General features: G+C 47.2%; 1 protein-coding gene and 1 pseudogene across 1 annotated transcript; one reads left to right on the top strand and one right to left on the bottom strand.

Annotated features, from left to right (window-relative positions):
• The first annotated feature begins 7,134 nt into the window (after positions 1-7,134).
• Positions 7,135-9,733, top strand: LOC117851584 (aluminum-activated malate transporter 12). The gene is made up of 6 exons (XM_034733422.2): positions 7,135-7,579; positions 7,686-7,826; positions 7,908-8,180; positions 8,276-8,403; positions 8,545-8,688; positions 8,848-9,733. The coding sequence occupies exons 1-6, from the start codon at positions 7,300-7,302 to the stop codon at positions 9,475-9,477; spliced, it is 1,596 nt and encodes a 531-aa protein (XP_034589313.1). The 5' UTR covers positions 7,135-7,299; the 3' UTR covers positions 9,478-9,733.
• Positions 9,734-12,880: 3,147 nt separating this feature from the next.
• Positions 12,881-14,199, bottom strand: LOC117853899 (probable galactinol--sucrose galactosyltransferase 2; annotated as a pseudogene).
• Between the last annotated feature and the right edge of the window lie 521 nt (positions 14,200-14,720).

The following is a 14,720-nucleotide window of genomic DNA, read 5'->3' as shown; positions in this document are numbered from 1 at the left end:
GGGAGGTGGGGTTAGTTTATAAACTGGAGAAATCAGGCAGATCGGGGTGGTTTGCGGAGTACGGGGGTGTTTCTAGAAATGTTTAATTTTCCTCTCCTTTTGGCGGGTTTGGTTTAATAGCTGGGAGTTGGCAAATTTGCCATTTGATCTCTCACCTTTTGACCGTTTCAGATATCTAGACGGCGGTTTAACACTCTCTCCCTTGACTTGGTTTCATATCTGACGGGCCTTCTGAAATCTGACGTCAGCACGTTGAGTCCGTGACGTGCTGAAGTCAGTCTAGACAATGGAATTCTTGATGCACTCATTGCACACGTAATGTTAAAGACAGATATGTGTTTGTTCTTCCCGGAACAGGGTTGACAATTTTTCCGGGTGAGAAACGTGGGGTCTACTGAGGTTCTAATTTTCATGATTCCGGGGGCACACGAGGGCTGATGTGTAAAATAAACAGTAGCAGTTTAGTGAGTGGGATGTGGTGGTTAAGAAGACCTGGATGTTTAATTTCAGATTTGTTTAGGTAGGATGGTGGTGCATGTGGAGGGGGGGAAGTTGAGCTAAACCAGCATACTACTTGGCTTGGACAAGTGTGCAGGCCATCGGAACAGCTACATTTTTAGCGTGCACGAGGCATGCGATTCACGAGTTCCAAGCTACCACCAGATCCTTAGGAACAACACAAAATCGTCCAAATTGTTCGTATTCTGTTAATTGTTGTTTCTCCACACCTCTTATACGAATGAAGTTACACGCACGTGCGTGCGTGTGTCCCGTGTCGTCGTGCTGCTGGCGTACGCTTGCGCTAACGAAAACCCCCGGGTCGATAGCTTTGGAATCGAGAAACGGCACGTGCTCCGGCCGGGCTGCGGACGCCGCCGCGGCCAGGCAGGACCGCCGCGCGGTTCACGCTTCCGGTGCGTGGCCCGGAAGTCCCGGGAGTCCAGGTTACCATGTCCCCTGATCGATCTTACCCACCCCAACGGTCTACGCGTGCGCGTGGAGCACGTGTGTGTGTTTGGTCTCGGCGCTCGATCGAATCGACAAGGCCGCGATGCATAGCAAACGGGGCCAGCCGGCGTTGCGCAATCGAGCGAGCCGAGCACCATCTCCGGGAACCCCATGGAGCTTGGGGGAGGAGGCGGCTGGGGGTTGGGGTTCGGTTGCCGAGCTGGGAAGGAAGGCAGGCGCCCGGGCGTGCGCGCGTCGTCGGTGAGAGGGTCAGGGTGGGTAGGTTGGTTGGTTTGGTTGCGTTTGGTCGTGGGACGCGCGGGCCCGGCGTGGTGTGGTTTGCAAGCCAAGCGCGCGCGCGCGTGGTTGGAGTTGGACGAGACACGGCAACCGGCGGCTCGGCCCGCGGACGTCCGAGTCCGACGCTGACCCGTCGGGCGTCGCGTCCGGCATAAGCTTAAGCTAAGCTAAGCCGGCGCCCGGCTGCCGCGGCTGCTATCTAGCAGAAGCAGAGCAGGTAGTACGTATTATACTCTCCAATGAACAGGGCGACGGCTGATAGCGGCATTAGCATGTCGAAGATGGCCTCTAGATTAGCATTGACTTCCTACCCTGCAGGTAACCATGATCAAAGTGGCCATTCATTCGTCACCAGCTTCCTGCAGTGATGACTGACGTCTGATGATGCGTGGTTTGCTGGTCTGGCCAACACGCACAAATTACCCATGTGTTCGCGGGCAAAATCCGGTAGGGCAAGGATACGGGTGCTATTTTGTGCCCACGGGCACGGGTGTGAGTTTGAGTTTGTGCCCGCATGCAAAAAATTAGCGGGTATAAAAATATCTTACCCGTGCCTGCAAACCCGCGAGCCTGCGCCTGACATGTGGACCCCTTGTGCTCCTGTCTATCCTTATCCTCCCACGGTCCACCACTCCACCGTCTTGCACGCACGCCCGCACCCCTATCCCCCGCTCGGCCGCTCCCGCACCCCGCCGCCACCTCCCCATCACCCATCCTCGCTCCCTGCCGCCACCTCTCCGCCGCTCGCCGCCACCTCCGCCGCTCGCCGCCACCTCTGCTACCCGCGGCCTGCCGCCCCCTCCACCGCCCGCCGCCCCCCGTCGTCGTGGGCACGGGTGTGCCCACGGGTAGACTGTGCCCGCAGATGACGGGCGTGGGTTTGTAAACCCTCTGCCTGCTTGGTAATGTGACCGTTGCCATCCATACCCATTGCGCTAGCTTGTCCACTGAGATCAGCCGCAGAGACAGGTAACCGCCGCATGCATTTCCGATTTCTTTACCGGCGCCACGCACCACCGGTCCACGTCCACGGGTAGATGCATCCGTCACGCATCATCCTAGCTGCTACCGCTACCTGCCGGCGGCCTCAAAAAGGCGAACGATTTGCCAATTAGCCCGCAACCCGCAGCGGGAACGCCGATGCTTTTGGGAATTGGGATCCAACGATGGCAGCGGCCGCAAAAGGCAAAAACGAGAGATGGATCCCGGCCCCGGGGCGCCAAGGTGCCGTCCGCGTCGCGCCGCACCACTCTGGCGTCGTCTCGCCCTCTCCATGCAATCTACCGCGGGTCGCCTCAGCGCGCACCACCACAGCACAACGCAAACGCATCGTGTCTCGGCCCCCGGAGTGACGGATGACTTGGATGCGTCAATCTCTAGATCTCTGCACATCCATCGGCGCGCGTCATCGTATCCCTGATTCCCTATCGCCAATTCCATGCGTTCCTTGGTTTCTGATTCAGTTCAGGCGCTTCTACTTGCGGGAAAATGGCAGTGCAGCTGCTACTACCACGCCATGGTAACTGAAGAGAATACAAGAGTGATCAGCTACTGCTACACGTCGACGTGGCGTGAAAGGCTCAGGTGGAATAAACGGGCGGGTTCGTTGTCGCTTGCTGACGGTGGTGTTGGTGTGTCCGTCCACCTAACAAGGTTGTTCGTTATTGGTGGAGTTTATTTGTGTTTCCTGGAGTTTGAACTGTTCAGAACATAGAACAAGCAATGAGGAAACGCGGCAACCCGAGCAGCAGGACACCGGTTAGATCCAAATGGACGCAGAGCGTGCTTGCTAGCGCGCAGTACAATGGCCAGCAGCAGCTATCTGTACTGCATCCCATGGAATCCGTGAAGTTTTGTACTGGACGGCCATTGTACAGAACAGAGACCAGCAGCCGGTGCTTGAGGCAGCCGGCGGCCACGGGCGTTGTCTTTTCGGTGGTCCGTGGTGGGAAAAGGGGCGACGACTTGAAGCGTTCTCGAGCAACCATCATGTCTGTCGTCAACTGGGACGCGCACACATGTCTAGCGGGCTTTTTCGTTGGTCAACTGGTAGGTTGATCTCTCTTCTATTAGGGCGTTGAAAATTATCGTATTTTGTCCACCTTTGCGTTGCACTTGAGAAGTTCCGAAACCAGGTCAAAACCGAACCTTGAAAGAGGCGGAGGACCTTTTGCACTTTGTGTTCATTATTCAGTTGTGAATTGGCATCCCTGCGGGTGCCAATGCCATGCTCATCAGACAACCCAGGGGGTGTTCGGCTGAGCTTCAAATAAGCTGCAGCCGCTTATTTGAACAGTAAAAACAGAGAGAGCTGAAAGAAAAAAAGCTGGCTGAACAGCTGCTACTGCTTATTATGGCTGATTCGAACAGGCCCCCAGTTCTTGCCCACCTGATCTCTTAGCAGTCCGATTCTTCTTCAGGTACAGAGCAGTCCGATTTTAGTTTTAGGTACGTGGTTGCATGTCAATAGCAGTGCTACACTTTATAATCCTTGCTGCATAAGCTATACTGATGCCTAAACAACAATGACTGATTCTGAAGGAAGGTGAGGACGTGACTCGGCAACAATAAGCACTGCCGAACGGATGCAGGGCAAAGGGACAAGTAGCATGGCTCATGGTACTGCAAAGAGCGGCGGCTAGTTTCAGTGATTCAGACACTAGATTCTTTGGTTTGCTTTTTTTTTAAAAAAAAAGGATCTTTGGTTTGCTTTGGTTTGTCGCCTGCCGATTATAAGGACAAGCAACAACTTCCTTTCATCCCCGTCTCTGCCTTTTGCCAAGAACAAAGTTGGGTAGCTTGGTAGGGCCTGCTTTTCTTGCAACTCAGCTCCCACTAGCACAAAAACGATGAGCCGATATGATACGATTATGTGCGACTCCTCAGCGTGCACTAAACTGGACGAACATGTCCGTGCACTAAACAAAGAAGCCCGCCTGCCTTCAAAGACGAGCCAGGACAGGAGACTTGCTGCTGATCCATGACCGATAAGGAATTGAAGATGGAGCACAGATCAGATCATCAGGTTCCTGGTGAGCCTAACAAAGAAAGATCGCAGTAGCGTTCATTGTGGGCACTTGGTGAGCCCGCAAGCCACCCACCGGTCACGGGTCCACAGCTGGCATGCACAGATGCAGCTTCAGCTGTTCAAGTGTAGGGCAGTAGTATCGTTTCAAAAAAAAAAAAGTGTAGGACAGTAGTACAGTAGCGATGTGCAAATGTACATATAGATCCATCTATACCACTAAATACAGCTTCTTCTTTTATAGTATTGCGCTTTAATTTTTTCTGCGGCTTTCTCAACTCTGCATCGGGTCATAGATAAAGCCATACGCATATTCTTACTAGTGTACACATAGTAGAGGTGAGGCTTGGAACATGCATGCTCAATCCTATCGATTTTGGTGCCATACCATATATCATGCTTAGATGGCACATTTGACTCGTCGTGGCGTGGCGTGTCACCCGACAAGTCTGTAGCTAGGCCGAAGTATGGCCCATGACAATTGATTGTGCCGTAATAGCCCAAAGTCCAGCATTAATAAAAAAGAGAATTTCTTGAGTAGATCCTTTTGAAATATTAGCACGAATCTTGAAGCCAACATGTTTTTTTTGAAGCTGAAGCCCGACAAAGATTGCTGGACTTATATTAATTAATAGAGAAGATAGTTACAAGGTCTAAACCAGATATGTACAAACGTATGAAAAAATTAGAGTAAAAGATGTCACTCTTTGCAGTTGATAAATAGCTCCCAAATGTTTTGAGCCGGCTAGGATCCAGCTTCTCGCCTCCTCCTTGATCTTGCCGAGTATTTGTTGAAAGCTTTGGAATTTATGCTCAAAAACTCTGGCATTGTATGCAGACTTTTTGGTTTGACCATCCTCTGGCGATCAATTTTGATAAGCCAGCCAAGTGAAAAATTTGCACTTGGGCGGTGCCCACGTTTTCCATATGAGGCGCTCCATTTCGGATGGTGTCGAAGATTGGAACTGCGCCATATATGCCGAGGCAGCTGTGTATTCACCGTGCTTGGTCAAATTCCAGGTTATGGAGTCCGGTGTTCCCTGGTTTAGTTGAATTGATCTTGTTTGAGTCCATAGCGATGTGAATTCTAATAGTTGTGTGGGCAACGAAATGATGGCCACGTCGGATATCCACCTGTCATTCTTTAATGCCTCCCTCTGTTTTTCCTCTTGAAGCGAACATGTTAATTTTGTAATACTCATCCATCCCAAATTATAAGTCATTCCAAGAATCTTGGAGAGTCAAAGTATCTCAAATTTGACCAAATTTATATGATAATATAATAACATTTATGATGTCATCTAAATATCATTAGATTCTTCATCAATTATATTTTCATAGTATACCTATTTGATGTCATAAATCTTTATAATTTTCTCTATAATTTTGATCAAACTTGAGATGCTTTGACTCTCCAAGATTCTTGGAATGACTTATAATTTGGGATGAAGGGAGTAATAATGATGATTATTGTTTCAATCTTGGGTCTGCCAGGACCGACCTTGCCTGCCCTTATCTAACCCAACTCATGTCCATGTGAATTCCTTCGGACGGAATCGGGAGTTCATTCGATGTGGCGAACTGTGGAGCGGACGGAGCTTCTCCGTGGCTCATTCGCTCTGGAGTATATAGAAGTAAAAGAAGGCAGTAGACAAAAACAATCAGCTATTAATAAATGACAGTCCAAACTTGTTGGTATTCAAAATAGCTATTAATAAATTAGTATTATTAGGCATGCTTACATTTTATCTGCGTATGCCATTTTTTTCTTGCATTGTATATTCAAGCTATTTGGTTATGTGTGTCTTTTATATCTATAGTTTATTCTTTTTTTATATATCTATAGTTTATTCTGTTTATATTTTTTCAAGGGAAAATGGCATAGGTTTTTTGACTTTCGTCTTGTTCTGAATAAGTCCAGTGTGATGGATACATAGGAGTGACCTGTACCAGTAGGCAAGAGATAGATGGACTCACTGTTCCACTCTTTTAGAACATGCTCTAGTGGAGGTTGTTGATGTTATAGTACCCTTTTATTGAGTATAAAAGCATGGAAAATTATTAATACCAATGTTCAGGTCGGCACAACCCTACCGTAGAGTTGCTCAAAAAAAGGAATGGAATTTTGCTATTACTACTCCAGAGTTAGGAAGCTTAATTAAGGTCATGCTGCCTGGCGCTTAAATCTTATGTTGTTGAGTTGTGACTTGTGATTATTTTTCTTTTCGTGAGTTATGTTGGTATCGCCAATGCTACGCACCATTTGGGAAGTCTAACCTTTCACACTCACCCTTACTTTCAACAACATTTTGCTTTTGTAACACGTGAATAGTTATATATGTTATTTTCCATTATGCGAACGGGAACGGGAACTTTGGCAGTAGTTCCCAATTGTGTGGATGCTTTTTCTATTTTGATAAGATATCAACCAACAAGTGTCGGAAAAAAAAAATCTGACGGTTGTTCCAATGTCCACAGCTACAAACTAGCTTGCAAAGGAACCACACGCTCTGCAACCTTCATGAGCTCAGCCTCCGCACAAGTCATCTTCAAGCCAAGCAAGAAAGAGTGAGCAACCAACACTTGTCGCCATCGTAGCACACGGGTGGCTTGCCAATTTCAGGTCCTTTTGCCAACTTCCTTACCACGTGAGCCCACGCAATTGTCCAGCACAAAGGTCAAGGCCACCTTGCCATCACCACATATTAGGGTCAGAAAGAAGTGGAAATGTGTGGTCTTTCGAGTAGCGAGCTGCTGAACACAATGAGAACATCACATGCAAAGGAGCAACTATGACTTCAAAAGGGATACACGATTGCAACGTTCCAGAAAGCACACGAGCCGTCTTTTGCAACACCGTTGAATTAACAAAGCATGATCTTATTACCTGAAATGTTGAAGGCCAGATTTCATATAAAAGAAGTACCTTATGTACAGGGAGAGACATCATTTGTTTCACAGCCTTATTAGGTGCCACATTCTTTTGCGCTGGCATCTTCATCTTCGTCTTCATTGAGCTTCAGGCCATGTCAATGGCTTGTGCTCTGAATTCCATCAACAAGAAAAGCACTTTGCTGATGCTTACTGCACCGGTGAAGACAATAGGCAGGATTCCAGCTTCTTGGGGGAGACATGCATGGAGTATTGGGAGAGAAGATCCAAGGAGAGCTGTCCATGCTCTCAAGGCTGGGACAGCTCTCACGCTGGTCTCGCTCTTGTACATACTCGAACCTTTCTTCAAAGGAATTGGGAAGAATGCCATGTGGGCTGTCATGACCGTAGTCGTCGTGCTTGAATTCACCGCAGGTAACTCACATCGATCGACTGTATATCAAGCTGGAAACACTTTATTTTCTTTTCCATATAGATGCAGTCTTATTGCACCTAACAATAAGTTTGCATTGATCAACAGGAGCAACCATATGCAAAGGGCTGAATAGAGGGTTGGGAACAGTGTTGGCAGGTTCTCTTGCACTTCTCATTGAGCTTGCAGCTTCTGGAACCGGGAAGGTTTTCCGCGCTTTCATCGTAGGAGCTTCGGTGTTTATAATAGGTGTGCACCGAAAATCAGTTGTTCATTCCATAAGCAAACTCGATCATGATATATAATGCTCACTATTGATTTTTTTTCTAGGATTTGCCGCCACATATGTTAGGTTCTTCCCAACAATCAAGAAGAGCTACGATTATGGTGTGCTGATTTTTCTCTTAACCTTCAATCTGATAACGGTGTCAAGCTACCGCCAAAACGATGTGCTCCCATTAACGAGAGATCGTTTAAGTACTATTGCCATTGGTTGTGCAATATGTCTATTCATGAGTCTCTTGGTTTTGCCAAACTGGTCCGGAGAAGACCTCCACAATAGCACAGTTAACAAATTTGAAGGATTGGCAACATCAATTGAAGGTGGGTGCCCACTACTACTATCATACACTCCGTATTATAGCTTTGTAACAATTACCAAAACTCACCAAAAAAATCTGACAAAAGAAGGGTTGCAGCATGTGTGAATGAGTATTTCCGGGACAAGGATAAAGACGATAACGTTCTTGATAGGCAGGAAGCAAGAGCTTCAATTCAAATCGGGTACAGAGCGGTCTTGGATTCAAAATCCAGTGATGAGACCCTAGTAAGCAACTTTTTCTTCTACTGACCTTCTTGATATATATTGCAAATTTCCCTTTTCTCTCAAGATTGATGGTATACACATCTGCTATTCGATAAATCAAATGTCTACTGATAGCTGGAACATTGTTAACAAAATGTCCAGGCACACTATGCAAGCTGGGAGCCAAGACACTCAATGCACTGTTACAGTTACCCATGGCAAAAGTATGTGAAGCTCGGATCAGTGCTTAGGCACTTTGCATACACAGTTGCTGCACTTCATGGATGTTTGGAATCTGAGATTCAGGTACCGCAAAACCCCAACTTTTCTTTGAAATGGTTCGTTTTAAATTAGTTTGCTACATCTCGGTTCAGCTATTGGTATATAAAAAGATACATCTAATTTCTCTCCAAATAATCCGTGCTCATCACATTGGTTATTTACTAATTTCTATTGATGTTCAAGACTCCTCCGTCCGTGAGATTATTGTTCCGTGATCCATGCACAAGAGTTGCTAGAGAAGTCGTCAAGGTTCTCCAAGAGCTCGCGGTGAGCATAAAACGTCACAGGCGCTGCGCCCCTGACGTGCTCTCTGACCATCTCCATGAAGCGTTGCAGGATCTGAACTCGGCTATCAGATCACAGCCGCGGCTCTTCCTTGGCTCCAAACGCGCGTGTGCTGCCAATAAGCATATGCTCATGGAACTGAACTCCGGAAATCACACGGCATCAAGAGCTACCCTTCATTCGTTCAAGACTGATGCAATGGCATTGTCAGAAAGGAGGAACACAGGAACAGAGCAACCGCCGGAACGCCACAATGAGAGGGGCATGTTGCGGCCGACGCTAAGCAAGATCGCCATCACGAGCCTCGAGTTCTCCCAGGCACTTCCGTTCGCCGCGTTCGCGTCGCTGCTGGTGGAGATGGTGGTGCGGCTGGAGATGGTGATAGAGGAAGTGAAGAACCTGGAGCAGGCCGCAAATTTCAGAGAGTTCACTGGGCATGATCATTGGATCGTTGATCTTAGTAGCAAGGAGAAGACGAGGAACAATAATGCTCCAGCATTGAACCCGGTTTCTGCTGCAGCTGAGTGAGTACTTATTGCTGATGGATTCGGTGAGCAATTTATTAGACATTTTGAGAAGAGAGAGGCATATTTTTTCAGAAAACATGAATCGTGGACTCAGAATAATTGTTTGAACATAGAAGAAAGCTTTCATGTAATCTAATCCACCTACCAATAAATTATTTGTCGACGTCGAAATAGTTAGAGTTGGTGTATGTGAGTATGTCACAAGAACAGTGTGCAACCCTTTTTTTTCTAAATTCAATTAGCATTGTCTTTCTTAACATCAAAATCCTGGTGACCTGCTAGATCACTGTTGATTGTTGCTAAACTACTAATACTGCATCAATTAATGATATATCTTGCTACATTTTTTTTGGATTTTAAGACAAGTCAATTGTTGCATACTATTACTAGTCTATAAACCCGTGCTCCCCCACGAGCTAGAACTAATAATTTTAAGATCTAATGTATTAGAAAATTATTTTAAAATTAGAATCCTAGTGACTAATTAAAATCGTTTACCTACCTCTCTCATTTATTTAATATTCTATACAATATGTGTACTTATCTTTATCCACTTGTGATTGACTTTTAATTAGTAGTTACTCTACATTTTTTTCATTCACATTCATATTTTTTCACTTTTCATCGTACCTCCTATATTGTGTTTAAAATGAAAATCAGTATTTTCTATCTCTTCCTCTCATACATGTATAAATGGTCTACATGATGGCACCCATCATGCATATATACCTTAACTTATTATTTTTATATTAATAATGATATAAATATGTATTTAGATATTTATTTATAATGAAGCAAGACACACGTGTGTAATTTAGATACAAATTTAGAAGGATATTTTAAGTTATTTTTTATAATGACATGTGTGGGCAACTTATATGAAGATTATGGAGCTTACTTTTCATTATTTATATAATTGTAGAGTGAGTAATTTAGATGTAGGTGTATGATTTTAATTCAGAATATTTTCATCATGATAATGGTGTATAATTTTTTTAGAAAACACAGTAGACCAGTATCTATGATTATAAAATCTACAGGATTGATGCTCAGATATTTCTGATTTTTGAGAATTTCTAGAATTTATTTTTGTTCCTAGCGCATCTTATGAGAATTAATGTAGATTCTCCAATTGAAAAAATGAGGGCACACAGCTAACAACCAATTTTTTTTTACGTTGAGCTATCTCTCATTTGTTAAATATTCTAACACAATACTTACATAGATATATACTTGTTATTATCTTCATCCTATTGTGATAGATTTTAGTTAGCAATTACTCTATAATATTTTCATCCATATTAATACTTTTTTCTTTTTTTCACTTTGCGTCCTACGTATGCGCTTGAATTTATTTAATGGACTCTAAGTTTGAGCTATATTTTTAATATTGAAATCTATATTCTCATCACTTCATTGATCCATTTATAAATGGTGACACACATTATGCTATATCCTTAATGATTATTTTCTATACCGACAATATAAGAAATATATAATTTAGAATCATATATTTGTGTACCTTGGGGGTATACTTTTAGTGAAGGTGATTTGGATTCAAATTTAGGGTTACCTCATATTACTTTTAATAATGGTATATATGGGTAATTCGTGACACACATCATGCGTATATTCTTCATTATTATTTTATAAACTAAGAGTATAAGAAATAAACAATTTAGAATTATATATTTGTGTATCTTGGGGGGTATATCTTTAGTGAATGTGTTTTGGATTCAAATTTAGAGTTGTCTTATGTTATTTTTAATAATAGCATATATGGGTAATTTGATGCAAATTTAAGGATTACTTTAAATTATTTTTTTAATGTTAATGGTGTAAAATTCTATATGCAAATCTAAGAGGTTATTTTAAAAAAATTTAGAATGGCATAAATGTTATTTCAAAATGTTGAAAGAGTCATTTAAAATGTTGATTTTTTGAAAAAAAATAAAATATATTCATATTGGATCTTGTTTTAGACCAATGGTTCAAACGGAATCTAAAATGCATATACGATTTGAAAGAAAAATAAGATCAAAGTTTTGAATCTAAAAGAAATCTCACGCATCCACCACGATGCAAGAAAGCACCCATGCATGCAGTCACCCACCCACACGTTGACACCTATTCGTAGCTCCACCCCATACCGCTCGTGTACTCGCACCTACTCCAATCTCATCCATTCATTGTACTTCGCACGAATCTCAAACAATGGAAGATTAGTTGAATAATTTCTTCCAGAAGATAGATAGGAATTCCGGCTCTGACGGGTCCCTACACCAGAGGTACCCTCACGAGAGGGGCCGGCGGCCTCAGGAAACGATTAGGCTCAAGAAGCACAACAATACAAAGTGCCCGAATGCGGCCCGCAAGATGTCACGGCCCATCGCCCGACCTCGAAGGTCGGGTGAGGGTTAGGTCGCGACCCGCCAAACTAGATGACTCGAAGATGGGGCTCGCAACGGACTATGGGCTTCCCACCAGCTCCCTAACTGAGGGGGACCGGTGCCATCCCTGGGCACATTAAATGTGAGCCAGGGCGCCACGGGTTGGCCCTCACCGCCCTGCGTACAGGGATATGACCGAACAAGGGAGCCGACCTTTAGCCAATGGGTCTAAGGGTGAGGCTGCACCCTTCGGACCGCACAGGACAACCTGTGCAAAGTGGCCACGCGGCTCGTACACTCACACAGGGCGCCAGGGTGTCATGATGACTTGCCCCGCTGTAATGGCCCGTCGGGGTCAGTACATACGCAACAACCGCGATAGGTCTGGCAGGGCCAAGCATGCGAGGTGGGCCCTCAGACGGGACCTCATGCCGTCGAGCCGCCGTGAGGGCAGCTGGCAAGGTCGGGAAAAGTCGGGAAGGGTGGCACGCCTCATCCCAAAGGTTGACCTGAGATTCACCTTCCTACCTCGGGTACGAACGTCAGCAACAACGCTCGTCCCGTTCCCTACCACGGGGTTGGTGGACGGGACAAGAGCACGTCACGAAGCAGACCGGGCCGTGCGCAAGCAGCCCATGACGCACAGGGTTTGTCATACGGTCTACACGAACCACTACAGGAAGGAGGAGCTGGTAAGAGGGCCCCACGTCGGCAAGCCGAGCGAACGCTCCCGACCTTCGCACGACCCCCGACCTTCGAGGTCGGAGGGCCCCCTCCTCTCTTCCAAGCTGTCGTCCGATCTCTAGCCTATATAAGGGGAACCAGGCCTCCCCTCTCGCTCTCTAGACACTCATTCTCACACACTTGCACAACACTTGCAAGCACCCCCTTTAAGCTCCCTGCACACCTGAACCCAAGAAACGTGATTCCTACTGAAACTGGACGTAGGGTTCTTCTCGAACCAGTATAAATCCTTTGTGTTCGTGTGCGTGCTCATGTGCAAGCCATCGAGAGTGAGGAGAACGTGACGTATAATCACTAGTCGACGGTACGAAACACCGACAGACTCTCTCCCTCTCCCTGAAACCCTTACCTCTCTCTTTCTCAAACCGTATATCTGGATTGCGAGACGGCACGGCCGTTGGTGAGGGTCAGACGCCGGAGGTGACGTCTATGTATATATCGGCTCCACGAACTTTTCCTCTGCCTCCGATCCGACTCGATCATTGGCTCCTCCGCCAGGACTGGATTGCACCGGCACCGACGTCGTGGTAGAAGCGGAGATCTAGTTGGGCCAATCCGGAAAACCCCATCTAGCCCAACTCAGCGCAGCTCATCATCATCCAGGACGTACGCTAGAGCCCAGTACGTGTCGGCGTCGTAGCTGAACTCCACCTCCGCCGCGTCCAGCGCGCACCGCGCCGGCCTCCGCGAGCAGTAGGCGCCTCGCGCTCCTCCACCGCCCCGCCGGAGTTGGACATGTCGAGCAGCCCGACACGGGCGCGAACGAGACGCCCGTCTCCGCCACCGCCCTCACGAGGGAGACGTGGAACGGCTCGGACTCGAGGACCTTGAGCGTCACCGGCAGCGTGGCGCCCTTGGGCAGCCTGATGGGCTCCCCCGACAGGTAGGCGTACACGACGGCCCAGCCCGCGCCGGCGAGGTCGGCGGTCGCGTCCACGTCCTCGGCGCGGACGGTCCACGTGAGCGTCCCCCGGCGCGGCGTCGTGGACCCGGGTCATCTTGGTGACGCGGCACCAGCCGGCGCCCTGGCAGTTGAGCACGGCCACCACGCCCGCGCACTTGCTCACGTTCCAGATCTCGAGCAAGCTGCCGAAACGGCGAGCCGCGTCAGATCAGGTGCTCCTCTGCTGATTCTGATTCCGTAAAGGGAAAGCAGATGGATGTGTGGTCTCTTTACCTGGTGCCGTCGCGCGCCGGGCCGGCGGAGAGGCAGTCGCGGGTGGGGCGGCCTGGGAGCTCCGCGCGGAGCACGGAGCCGGGGGGGAGCACGAGCTCGAAGTTGTGGTTGCCCGGCTTGTCGTTGCAAGTGAGGCAGAGACACATGAGAGCACAGCGTCAGGATTCAGGAATAGCAAGTCACTTCAGTTCACACGGACAGAGACCGCACGGACAACGGGCGCGCGGTTGACTGGTCGTGGCGCGGTGCGTGCAAGCCGTGCAGATGGCTACGGCAGCTTCTGTGCTGTGCCAAGGAACGCCACCGACGATGTGCAGCTTCTACGGCAGCTTCCGTTATGATTAATTACCTATCAGTTTGGAACTTGTTTCCAGCTCCTCCCTACCTGGATTGATAAACAACAAAACAATGGTACTTGTTAGTCAGCATTATTCAGACACCCAGAAAGTTGCTGAAGTAGCTCGATGTCATATCGTTAAGTTATTTTTCGTCCGTCTACCTCAGATTTCATGGCCTCTGCTAGGATTGGTATACTGTAGCTGCCGATTTTGGCAACATGATTCTGATCTAGCAGAAGAATATTGGTGATCCTCAGATTATTTCCAATTAAACCAGGCATGATCCCAGTGCAAGAGCTGGATACCCCTGGCAATGCCGATGGTAGCTGATACATCCTTTGTGACAGGTAAGCCTGCACCCTTCAGTTCCTTCTGGTGAAGTTGAGTTCAGAAAGCATCATAACATTGAGTGACTGAATTGTCAGAGTTAAGTGAAACCGTTGCAAAGAGGAAAAGAACTTACGCGAGATCCTGGTGTCCCTGTTCCTATTTTGCACGTACTCGAACACGATGTACAACTGGGTTGCAATGCCGGCGACGAAGCCTGCCTGGCTTGCAATGTTCTTCCTCTTCTTGCCGAGCACTGTCCCCGCGG

This window comes from Setaria viridis, chromosome 4, assembly GCF_005286985.2.
Source record: "Setaria viridis chromosome 4, Setaria_viridis_v4.0, whole genome shotgun sequence".
NCBI classification, from domain to species: Eukaryota; Viridiplantae; Streptophyta; class Magnoliopsida; order Poales; family Poaceae; genus Setaria; species Setaria viridis.
Note: the sequence above shows the minus strand (reverse complement) of the source record. Positions and strands in the feature narration are given on the sequence as shown.

Coding starts and splice junctions, on each gene's coding strand:
- LOC117851584 (XM_034733422.2), top strand. CDS start 7,300: ATGTCAATGGCTTGTGCTCTGAATTCCATCAACAAGAAAAGCACTTTG. Junction 7,827..7,907: donor AGCTTCGGTGTTTATAATAG/GTGTGCACCGAA, acceptor TTTTTTTTCTAG/GATTTGCCGCCACATATGTT. Junction 8,689..8,847: donor GTTTGGAATCTGAGATTCAG/GTACCGCAAAAC, acceptor TTGATGTTCAAG/ACTCCTCCGTCCGTGAGATT.